General features: G+C 40.3%; 1 protein-coding gene across 13 annotated transcripts in view; it reads left to right on the forward strand.

Moving 5' to 3' along the window:
- The window catches only part of LOC124711044 (C-Jun-amino-terminal kinase-interacting protein 4), a 265,595-nt gene that overhangs the window by 145,808 nt on the left and 106,692 nt on the right, over positions 1 to 13,095 (forward strand). For all 13 annotated transcript variants that reach the window (XM_047241003.1, XM_047241012.1, XM_047240972.1 and 10 more), the window contains one exon: positions 1,784 to 1,955. In XM_047241003.1, the coding sequence (XP_047096959.1) occupies positions 1,784 to 1,955 (172 nt within the window). The remainder of the gene's footprint in view (positions 1 to 1,783; positions 1,956 to 13,095) is intronic.

Genomic DNA, 13,095 nt, shown 5'->3' on the forward strand with positions numbered 1-13,095 from the left:
AAGCAAGGTGATGCAGTGGTTAGGACACTGGATTTGGATGGATGACAGTCAAATTCACATCCAGCCATCCAGATTTAAGTTTTGTGTGATTGCCCCTATATTACCCCAAGCAAATGCTGGAGTGGTTCCTTTGAAAGGGCATGGCTGATTCTCTTCCCCTTCTCAGAAAAAAAGAAATCTGATCTTGTGCTTCATTTCGAATGACCTCGTTCTCGGTAGGATGGTAAACTGTAATCCTCCTTCCTTCTTCATGGTGATTTTACACACACATTATCTCTCAATACTTCTGGAATGTCATTATTTTATTTGTTACTGAGCTAGGTAGTGCAGTGGTTAGCACACTGGACTCGAATTCAGGAGGAAAACAGTTCAAACTCCCATGCGGCCATCCTGATTTAGGTTATCTGTGATATCCCTAAATCACTTCAGGGCAAATTCTGGGATGGTTCCTTTGAAAGGGCATGACTGACTTCCTTCCCCCATCGTTTCCTAATCTGTTGGGACCAATGACATCACTGTTTGGTCCTCTCACCCAAATCATCAATGGCATCTCTGATTCTGAATACAAAACTGGTTTGTTTGAGTTCATCATCATCTTTTTTTTTTAAACCCACATTTTCGCCATTTTGTACAATTGTAATCAGTTTCATCTGCACCCTAAGTAATATATGTTGCTGCTGAATGTGACATCAGATGTTTGCTTTGAGAAACACTGAAAGTTAATCAGAATTACAACTTACTTCTTTCTTAAATATCTAAATTGGATGATGGCTATGTGAATATGTATAGCACAAAATACAACTGTGCCAAATTATAGTAAACTGAAACATAGACAATAAAATAAATTCTGCCCTTTCTCATGAAGGGAATAAAGAATGAAAGTAATAGAATAAGAAAAAGTGATACAAAAATAAATAAAAAGCTTTCTTCTACCGCCACCTCTCTGGTTGGTAATAGAAGTGTAATGTTTAAAAATAATGGTAATTTCTTGGTGGAACATTATGTGAAAGGCGACCACGCACCTAACCTCTTACCAACTGATCTGTGTTGCATAGGTATATGTAACAGCACACTATTAACTGACTTTTGTGCTCTGCATCTTCTGGTAAAAAGTACACACCTACCCCCTACCCCTCCTCTCCCCTTCTCACTCCCCCTCTCATTTCCCCTCCTCTCCCCCTCTCACTCCCCCTCTCACTCCCCCTCTCACTCCCCCTCTCACTCCCCTCTCACTCCCCCTCTCACTCACCCTCTCACTCACCCTCTCACTCACCCTCCACCCTGCCCTCTCCACCCCGCCCTCTCCACCCCTCCCTCTCCACCCCGCCCTCCACACGCGCGCATGTGTGCAAGAGAGAGAGAGAGAGAGAGAGAGAGAGAGAGAGAGAGAGAGAGGGGGGGGGGGTGGCATTGGCCCCTATTATGGGAGGTTAATGACTGTGTTTTCAGATTTTTGTTGACAACTGTCCAGTCAAAAATGTATGTATGTATATGTAGTTTCAAGAGTAATTGTGGGTATTTCAAACTTTTTAAATCAATTTTGTATTGTGCAAAAAACAAAAGAATAAACTGAGAAAATACTAAAGAAAGATGAAAATTTTTTATGCGACTGCTATAAGACGCAACAAGAAAATTATTACCATGTGCCAGGTGGAAGTAGTAGAAGTATTTTTATTTTGATCAAACATCTCTTTATCAGTGTTAACTGTCCTTGTTTGTGTGAAAGTATTACTTTTTATTATTTACTGTAATTCTGCTTGAAGTGCATGGATTTACCTTACAGAAATCATTTGATGCCCATCCTCGGAAAGAGAGTCAAGTTCGGCAAATGGCTTGGCTTGGTGATGGTGTTTGGGTGTCAATACGCCTAGACTCAACCCTTCGTCTGTACCATGCGCACACTTACCAACACCTTCAGGATGTGGACATTGAGCCTTATGTCAGCAAGATGTTAGGTTAGTGACAACTAGCAGTGATGCTTGTAACGAAGGCACTGGCTTAACTTTGGGTGCCTTAATAATCATTTAAAAGCAGTGTATAGATGCATGCTGCAGTGTGGAAGATTGACGTATTTCAGAGCAGGACTGTTTTCACATTATATAATTACTTTCACAACTGGTATACTTGCATGTTATCATTCTGACAATAACAGTAAAATACTTCTAGTGGATCTTCCCTTTCAAACAATTGAAATAAATGGGCCGTGGAGAATGTAGCAGAGGAATTGAAAGCACTTTGTGCTTATTAGTTTAAATTTATGTGGTATCTGCAAAAAATTCTTTGCTGAAAAGTGATGATACAATTTTTTCATCCAGTCATCTTCTCTCCTTCACAGAGTTCCTTAATACCCTTAAAAAAATTTGTTGTATGGAAGATTTGTTCAGATAATTTGTGCACAACGAAAATTACAGAAGTGGCGTAGATGTCAGTCACCTTTGAGACTGATTCACAAGAACTAGGTACTTTGATTCTTGGACAACAGTAGTGAACAATAGGTATCATGTTGTACTTAGTTTTGCTAGGTAAAAGTGAACTTACAATGGTTAAAACTCTTCATTAAAAATTTAATTATGATGCGTAACTTCATCAACAGTTGTTCTTGCACACTGTACAGTTAATAAGAGCCAGGAGGGAAAAGACTAGTAAATAATGTTTGGACTTCAGTAAAATGAATAATTTATTTTAAGTTAACAGCCGGCCGAAGTGGCCGTGCGGTTAAAGGCGCTGCAGTCTGGAACCGCAAGACCGCAAGACCGCTACGGTCGCAGGTTCGAATCCTGCCTCGGGCATGGATGTTTGTGATGTCCTTAGGTTAGTTAGGTTTAAGTAGTTCTAAGTTCTAGGGGGACTAATGACCTCAGCAGTTGAGTCCCATAGTGCTCAGAGCCATTTTTTAAGTTAACAAGCAGAAATAATGTTTCATTTAAGTCAGCAGAGCATTGATAGTGTCAACAATGCAAGCAAAAAACGCTCAAGTTTTGAAGTACTGACCTCTGAAATGGCTACATTTTTCAGAAACCTATGAGATAATGAGAATAACTGAAACATAAATACAAATAGAATGTTTTTGAAATAGAATTATCAGTCTCATTACCTCATTGTTTTCTGAAAAACGTAGCCATTTGGGAGGCCATATGAAGTGCATCAATTCTTTATTCCTGAAAAAAAAAAAAAAAAAATCTACCATCCTTTCTAACTGTGCTAGACAGAAGTGATAAGAAATAAGGTGGTTTTTTGCAGAACTGGTGAGGAGAATAATATGTGGAAAATACTGCTTGGAAGAAAGCAAACAATGATACGATATTTGTTGATAACTTCCATGGCATTAGAGGAATCTGCTAAGGGCAAAAACTGTGTAGGAAGACAGAGATTTGGAATATATGCAACAGTAATGTAGGATAATGTACAGAAAGTTCTGGTTGAGAATAATGAATTATTTAGGAATAAAGGAGACGATTCACCTAAAGACATAAGTGCTGCATCGTCATCAGATACACACACACAAGGTACGGAGCTTTACTTTGCTAGTTTTCAGAATGGAATTCCTTTCTCAAGCTGTAGGAGAAACACACTCACATGCACATGCCTGTCTCCCTACATTGTGCTCATCAACTGCCAGCTCTTTCCTAGCCCGTGGTGAGTGTAATGGGGTGAGGTGGGAGTGCAGTGTGGGGTGGTGCGAGAGATGGAGAGAGGCAGGAGGCAGGGAGGTAATTGGGGGGAAGTGTCTGCGGCTCGTGAGAGAGTGAGGAGCTGTCTGTGGGCTGGCTAGGGGTGCAGGTAGATGGAGCATGTGGCAGACAGCTGAGCACTCAGTTTCACAGACTGTGGAGTGACATGGCAGCACACAACTAGCTGACACATACTGGGTGGGTGAAATGAGGGACAATGTACCCAAGATACTTCCATCCCCTCCCAAAGTGGTGTTCCACCACACACCCAAACTCCGCAACATCCTAGTCCATCCCTATGCCACTCCCACCCGCAACCCCCTGCCACTGGGATCATACTCTTGTGGAGGACCCAGGATTTGATAACCAACCAGCTCTCAAGCAGAATGAATGTCCACTGTCAAACTGTTGCCAAGAAACAAGGTGGACCACACAGTGGCACAACATGCAGCAGAGCACAAGAAGCAAGATTTTAATGGCTGCTTCGCAACCCTTGCCATATGAATCCTCCCAGCCACCACCAGTTTTTCTGAGTTGTGCAGACGAGAGCTATCCTTACAGCACATCCTTCACTCCTGTAACCTCTTGGCCTAAATCTAAGGTAACTCACCCCGCCCCCCCACCAAAAAGTGTGTGTGTGTGTGTGTGTGTGTGTGTGTGTGTGTGTGTGTACGCACGCAAACACACACACACACACACACACACCTTTCTTATTACCGCTGCCCAATATGTGTCAGCTAGTTGTGTGCTGCCATCTCATGCCTTAGTCTGTGAAATCTAGTGCCACGTGCCCCCTCTACCTGCACCCCTAGCTAGCCCACAGATGGCTCCCACTTTCCGAGACACTAGGCGTTTTCCCCCAACCCACTCCCTTCCTCCCGCCTCTCTCCATCCCTCACACCACTCCACACTACATCCCCACCTCACCACAGTACACTCGTCTTGGGCTGGAAAAGAGCTGGCAGTCGAATGAGCACAATGTAGGGAGACTGTGTGTGTGTGTGTGTGTGTGTGTGTGTGTGTGTGTGTGTGTGTTGACGACGCAATGCTTCTGCCTTTAGGTGAATCATCTCCTTTATTCCTAAATAATGCAGGATGTTGGATGTAAGTAATACTCTGATATGAAGAGGGTGGCACAGGCTGTGACAAAATAAGCTTAAGTGTTTTTTTTAATATTTCCATCTACAAAAAATAACATCAGAGATAAACAGGAGATGAAACAACGACAAAATAAAACAATGTAATTCTATGACTAGGTGCATAACATAGACAGTCAGCCAATACTGATGTTGTGGAAATACATTAATCCAAATTATGCTGCATCATCAAGGAATAACTAGAATAAAATTTCTGTTACATGACTAATTTTGAGAAGATATCGCAAACCTGAGACACCGAATGTTTAGGAAAGGTGCCATGACACCGTGACACCATCAGTAGTGACAAAACATGTAGAACCAGATCCATTTGGATGCCATAGTGAGACACCACAGTGTGCTCTGGGACAAATAGAGGCTGATGTGTGTGAGGGGCAAGATATACAAGACAGACATTCACCGTGTAGCACTGTTTGGCACAGAGTGCTAGACAACAAATGTCACTACTGATACGTGTCTCCATATCAAGAAAATGTGTGTTCCACATTGGGTAAAGGGCATTTTCATACATTATCTGTTTGTCTGGCAGAAATTTGACATATCTACTATGATGATGAAAGTAAAGGAAGTTGGACTTATCTGTTAGGGACATGTCATGAGAGCAGGAACTCCCAACTAGGGCCAAAGCTGCATAAATTCTGGAAACCAATAATAAATGACCATGAGGAAAACCTAAGCAAAAATATGATGCTCACTGGCCATCTTCAAGAAAAAGATGACTTGTTACTGTAACTAACATCACTGTTGGGAAGAAAGAGGAAATATTGTGATGGCTGTGATGAGTCTTAAAAAACTCAGGGTATCAGATCATTGCAAAATTATTATTGTTTTAGGTATTATATTTATGCGCTTTCAAACAGTCTGATTTACTGTTACTGACTTTTGCCAAATTCTTGTACGTGAGCAACCAATTATTTGAAAGTATATGCTTCCAGAAAACTGGCAAACCATGAAACAAATGGTATCTGCAGTGCCTTAGGAAAGGTGTCGAAAGCAATTTGGCTGTGATCCTATAAACACTTCAATGCCTACCATGAATCTTCAAGACCTATCTCAAAGTTGCAGTATGAATACTTTATATCGCAAGTTGTGCAATCAACAGTTAAGTTCAGTTAGTGTATTTTAATGACAACAGAAATTTTCTAGAGATAGAGTGAGTACAATAATATTGCAAATAGCTCATATCACCAACATGTTCTTTGGCATGTCAATGCGAGTGTGACTTAAATGTATAAAACCAATTGAGGTGGCACAGTGCTAAAGACGCTTATCTTGAACTCGGGAGGACAGTGGTTCAAATACCCATCCAGTAATGCAGATTTAGGTTTTCCATGCTTTCCACAAATCCCTTTAGGCAGTACCAGGATTGTGCCCTCGAAAGGATGCACCAATACTCCTTCCCCAATTTGAGCATATGCTCCATTTCTAATGACCTTGTCAACAATGGAACATTAAACCCTAATCTTGCTTCCTGAATTGCAAAAACGGTGTTTTTAATTACTTTTTAATTTTTAGCTGTGGTCATATAATTAAATTGTCATTAAATCAGAGAGGAAGAATGTAACAAACAAGATTTGTAGGTGTTGTGTGCAAATTACGTGATGTAATACAGAAGAGCACTGTGTGTTTCATGAGCTATTCTGATATCAGACCAACTGGCTCACAGTCACTGTGTTAAAGATAACAATGGACACTGTCAGTATTGTTAACTACATTGTTGTACTGTTTTGATATTTGACTAATGTGTTCACATGCAGAATTTGGTATTATAATATTTCGTAGTCCTGTGTTTTGTTTTTATGTTTTACATCAGCTTCACAGTGCCAAGACAAATGAATTTTATGGTAGATTAAGTCTTAATCCAGCTAGTTTTACTTAGTATTATGTCCAATGTGATCGTTGTGCAAACATGTTCTTAGACATTTCATCTATAGTATATAATTTGCCACATTTATAGCTCTTCATCAGGGACATATATTGAAGGTGTAAAAGTTCACCACCCCCTTCCTTCCCCGATTTTCGTTTTCTCCTGACAGCATTTTGTTACATCAGTTGCTATCGTACTGAAATAATTCCCAGAAATGGCATTCTAATTGTAAATCTACGTGATGCTTAGTTCATTTGATGAACACTGCAGCTGTGCTTGAAAGCTTTATATTTGCAAGTTGTCCTGTGCAAATTGGTGGCCTGCTTATAATGTATATGCTATCCTGCATGGTTTTGCTCTTGAATTTTTATAGAAATAATTGCTTTTTAATATTGCAAACAGACATTATGCATAAGATGTATAAACATTTCGTCGCGCTGACCTCTGTAAAATTTTTAATCTCAAGAGCAACCCTCATGTAAGGAGATCACTATTAGTGTTATACAAATGTAAACTAAATTGATAGAAATATAACAGATTCAGATGTTTGTTGTTATTTCCTGGTAACAAGCAATATATTTGGGGAAAACGTTGGTGCTGACATCACCTTGCTCATCGTAGCTTAAGTAACAGAAATATTTTTTTTTAAAAAAATAAGTCTAATTCACTCTCACCATGTTTTGTTACATCAAAAGTTGAAGGATGTTCTATATTTCAGCAAGCTCTGACATTTGTTTCACATTTGTTCACATTTGTCCTAGAACATGTTGAGAATTGCATTTATGATATAATCAATTCATTATGTACTTATTTATAAAATGAACTTATCAATCTAAGAAGCAGTTTCCACTCTACATCAAATCTGCATGCTATCATTACAGTAGTGACCTCCTCCAAGATGTTACGTATGTGCGGCCGTGGACATTTTATGCCTCAACGTTGTCCACTATCCATATCCCCTATTGGCACTTGTCCTGATCAAGCTGGCTAGCCCATCTGTTTCTTAGTATCACTCTTTGTGTACTTAACTCATGATACATATAACATTCATTTTAACATCAGATGTGGAAACTAATGCAAACTAGAATGATCTTTTTAATTTTTTTGTAGATTTAAAATGGGAGTGCAATTCAGCATAGACTCTGAATGGGTAATTCAGGAAACTGAAGTGATCCGACGTCAGCAGACCACAATGAAAATGTTTTCCACTTTTTAGCTTTTGGTAGACACAAGCTATTTTGATTTCATTAAACCACTTTTTTTAGACATTTATAAATGTTATTTCATTGAAAATTAGACAGTTGTTCTGTTGGAAGCTTACATCTTCATGAGCAGTTCTTGAGCATAAGTCCTATACTATATCGTTTCCTTTAGTTCCTCAGAAATATCAGTTGAGCCATAATTGTAATACTGTTTAGATATATTTGTCTTCATTTCAAAACAATACAATGGGATGTTGGAGTGTAAAGTTCCATTGACAGTAAGAATACAAAGACGAGAATTGGCTCAGTTGAGAAAGAATGAGTGACACAAAAATGGAGAGAGAAAAAATCTACTCACCAAGCAGTGGCAGGGGAAAACACACACACACACACACACACACACACACACACACACACACAACCTTTCAGAGCCAGTGACTCTTTCTCCTGGCAGAAGAGTTGAAGGGGAAGGAAGAGAAGTGAAGGAAAAGGACTGGACATGTTTAGGGAAAGGGGTACCGTTCAGAAAAGTCACCCAGAACCTTGGGGTCAAAACATCAATTATTTAGAAGAAATATGATGCAGCCTAACAGCCCAGAAAATTTCAATTTCTCCTTCACCGTGACAACACAAGGATTCACACGAGTATGCACACCTGAGAGCAACTTGCAAAACTTCGTTGTACTGTTCTTCCATGTCCACCACAGATTGCGCACCTTCGGACTTCCATCTTCTTGCCCCAATGAAGGTTGCATTCTGCAGGAAGTAGTACGTGGATGGTGGGGAGGTTATTGATGCAGCAATATGTCGGCTCTGACGCTGACCAGAAGAGTGGTACCTTGCAGGCATACAAGCCCTTTGGGCAAGGTGGCATAAGGCCTTTGCATTGGACAGAGATTATGTTGAAAAATAGGGTTTTGTAACCAAAATAGTGAAAAAATGTAGAGTATCAGAATCCTGAATAAAACCCACCTGCCTTCAGGAGAAGAATGTGTTGCATTATGTATTGAATATCTGTTGTATAAGTTGAAAGACATGAAAGGAAAGCAGTAGTTGAAGGGTGTGAGACAGGGTTGTTGCAGATACCCAATGTTGTTCAATCTGTAAAGGAAATGCAGATGATGTTTGGAAAAGGAATTTAAAAAATTTAGGGAGAAGAAATAGAAACTCTGAGGTTTGCCGATAACATTACAATTCTGGCCCATCGGCTTGAAAGAGCAGTTGAACAGAATGGATAGTGTCTTGAAAGGAGATTATGAAATGAATGTCAACAAAATTAAAACAAGGGTAATGGAATGCAGTCAAGTCAAGTTAGGGCATTAGACTAGGAAATGAAATACTAAAAGTATTAGATGATTTTAGCTGTTTGGGCAGAAAAATGACTGATGATGGCCAAAGTAGAGAGGATATAAATTGCAGATAGGAAATAACAAAAAAGCATTTCTGAAAAACAAGAAATTGTTAACATCAAATATAAATTTAACTATCAGGAAGTCTTTTCAGGAAGTATTTGTTTGTAACGTAGCATTGCACAGTAGTGAAACTTGGATGATAAGCATTTCAGACAAAAAGAGAAAAGAAGCTTTGGAAAAATGTTGCTGTAGAAGAATGCTTAAGACTGGGTGGATAAATTGAATAACTAATAATGAGTGAGGTATGGAATTTGTCAAGTTCATTTGTGGATGATGCGTGCTACTTATGAATGGGTGTGCGCAGGTAGCCAAATAATAATGGAACTTTATTGATGTAACACATCAAACAAGTTCAACATAAAGCAGCTTCAGAATAAACCAACTAAAAGATTGTCCAGATATGATACAAGAATGAAACAATATAGAGTAACAGTTTCTCAGAAGTTAGGAGCCATATCATTTATACCAGCCATGGTCACTGAGTTTAGTATATTCGTCTGTCCATACTACAGGGTACCAGTGACATAGCTGGTATATGTTCATATGTGGATGTAGTCTTTGAACAATGCACTTACAATGTCCATGCATGAGGCTATAGCCTCTGACTGATAGGCCATGGCATGGCTGATGTAAAGCCTGGAAGTACTATGTGCTCAGTGAATGGAATTCTGATTGACAGACCACGTAACCGTCGATATTAATCTCAAAGAACTGTGAATCCTGACATGCACTGGCTGCAGGGAGGCCAGGCGGTGTCCTGTAAGTCACATGGTGAAATAATATCAGCAAAGTGTTTTGGTTGCACATGTCTTGCGGAGGTGAGATAATGCCAATAGTAGCAGTGGTGCATACAGTGAACATAGTACCACCTGGTACTGTGGCAGCTACTGTGGTGTGATGTTCCATGGTTGTTTTGCTGGCATCCTGGAAGGGCGGCAATCATGGCGCATTGCTGTGTGGCTGGTCGCTGGGCCGTAGGTGACAGAATCCCAGAGAAAAGAAATGTATGGTACAACTTGACTAAATACAGGGATCAGTTGTTAGGACAAATCCAGTGGCGTCAGGGAATAGTCAGTTTGTTAATGCAGGGAAGTGTGAGGGCTAAAAATTGTAGTGGGATACCTAGATATAAATACAGCAAGCAGTTGAAGGGGATGTAAGTTGGAGTGGTTACTCGTAGATGAAGATACTTGCACTGGATAGACTAGCATGGAGAGCTGCATCAAACCAGCCTTGAGACTGAAGAGCACAACAGCATATGGAAAACTGTATAAACTAGAATTGATAAAATTTGGTTTTTGTAAAGGTTAGTTGGAGTAGAAATGATATCCTCAGAATTTTGAAGATTGTTGGGACAGCCTATTGTGACAAAACTGTACCATCTAGTATACAGAGTGTGGGAACAATTAAAAAGTATTTTAATGTCAAATAACATAAAAATCATGGAAGTAAGATAACATGTCATTAACAAAGTAAAGGTACAACACAATTCAGAAACATCGTTCTATCAATTCCCCAAATCCTCCCCAACCTGGTCTACCTCCAGATGCATGACCAGCTGGACAGGTCGTGCGAGGTGTCTTCCATTGGCAGTTACAAGGATGGCGGTGCATGGGACTCCATCTCTGTCGTCTTTCAGGTCCTGTAGTTTTGGCTTCTCCACATGTGCTGTGGAAGAACTACATTGTGCAGAAGAACCATGTCACTGACTTGGATCCTTACCAGTCCTCCATTTGGGTGTTTGACTTAGTGAAAGCTGCACAAAAGCACAAGATACTCCTTACTCCAATGCTTCCGAAAATCTGGTGCCATTTTCTAACGGAGTCTGAACTCCCTCATCAAGTCTTCTACAGTTGGTGGTTCAGGTCCTGTTGGCAGTATAGTAGGTGTGCTGCAGTGAGTACTTTATCTTCAATTTGAGAATTGGCCATGAGCACAGGGCAGCTTCGGTATTCACAAGTACAGTCACCAGCCCTTCTTCGTCCATACTCAGAGTACTTTCGAGGGACATCTTTTGTTTGAGCCAATGATTTTTTGCCAGAATCCTCCCCATCAAGCCACCTGTGGAGCTATAAATTTCCAAGTTATGCCTTGTTGAGCGAAGTATTTGTGGGTCTTATCATCAGAGATGGCTGACCACAGTTCCAATATCTCTTTGTTGTTTGTTTGGAACATTTGCGCATCGTCACTGTAAAAGGTTTGTTGAATGTCATGTCTGCCAATATGTCTTTATAGTGACAACCTGGAATCAATCGGTTGATGCATTGTGTACTCGCTGTAGGTGAATGGTTCTCATCACAGCACAGTATAGGCTTTAATTTTGATTGTTCCTACTGTGGCATACAATGGCCCTGCAAATCAACAATGTCAAGCTGCTACCATTTCTTCCACGGTAAATTCACCATGTCAGTTGAAGAGAGTTATCTGTTATTTGCAGTAGTTTCCAGAAGGAACTAAATCTTTCAGTATCTGTCAGTGACTGGGGTGTCTCCTCGAGGAGAATCTGTGGGTGCAAATGTAAGTTTTTATAGTTTGGCAACAAAGCAGGTGTAGACATTCATTTGGCTATTGACAGGGCTGTTGTGAAAGCCAAGGCTTTCATATGTTCCAAAATATGTCATTGTGTGTAAGGCTTGAGGAATTCTGGCTCTTGATAGATGATGCACAAAATTCTCTCTACCTGAATAATGCGCCCACTGGGATGGTGAGGTGTACCTTTGAATTTCCATAGCCCTGTTGCATACAAAAGATTTTCAAGTATGGGGATTACCCTTTAGCCAAGCAAGTGTCACCATGGAGTCAGATCATAGTTGCTCTACTTATTTCTGTCTTGGTACCCTTGAAGTAGTAATGTAAAAGTCTCGTCCTTGTTAATGCTGTCAGAAATTGCAGTTGTGGCTGCATAACGCTCTTCGTGGGTATTCATGCACTTCCATGACACACCTATTTGATGTGAGATTTAGTTTTTACAGTGCACCTGACTACAGGACTGCACCTATGCTTGCTCTGAGTATTTTTTTTTTTTTTTTTAAAAGAGGGTGCAAGTTCTTCCACCTTCAGAGTCTTTGATTCATCATGGTTCGTAAGTGTGTGATAGGCTTTGAAGGGCTGACATCCAAGTGTGCCACCAAGTGGCTAGAGGCTGAGGCAGAATTCCAGATCGCCCTAGTTCAAGTATCCAAGTATCTTTAAACAAATTTTTTTTCTATCGTGGGTGCCTCATAAAAACTAGTGGCTGCTTGTAACAAACCTATTTTGATCACTACCAACTGTGATATTTTATTGATATTTTCAGACTGATCCACACAAAATTATCATCTACTCCAGCCCACTAAACTTCCACATATGAGAAGTTGTTGTGATCAGTCGTCCTTTTGATTTCCAGTTTCCGACCAGTTGCTGAGAGTTCGTTACCCATTGCAACGTAGGCAGCTTGATTTGATTCATGAGTGAGGTTAGCCAGTAGTAAACAGCTATACCACCATTTTTGTCTGCTGTGACTGGCCGTGGTGGCCGAGCAATTCTAGGTGTTACAGTCTGGAACAGCGCGTCTGCTACGGTCGCAGGTTCGAATCCTGCCTCGGGCATGGATCTGTGTGATATCCTTAGGTTGGTTAGGTTTAAGTAGTTCTGAGTTCTAGGGGACTGATGACATCAGAAGTTAAGTCCCATAGTGCTCAGAGCCATTTGAACATTTTTTTTCTTTTTTTTTTCCTGCTCTGCCTGCTGCCCAGTCCTCCATATAAGTGTTACGATCTAATTAGGCACTAACAATGTGAAACTGTG

Source organism: Schistocerca piceifrons, chromosome 1 (assembly GCF_021461385.2).
Source record: "Schistocerca piceifrons isolate TAMUIC-IGC-003096 chromosome 1, iqSchPice1.1, whole genome shotgun sequence".
Classification (NCBI taxonomy): Eukaryota; Metazoa; Arthropoda; class Insecta; order Orthoptera; family Acrididae; genus Schistocerca; species Schistocerca piceifrons.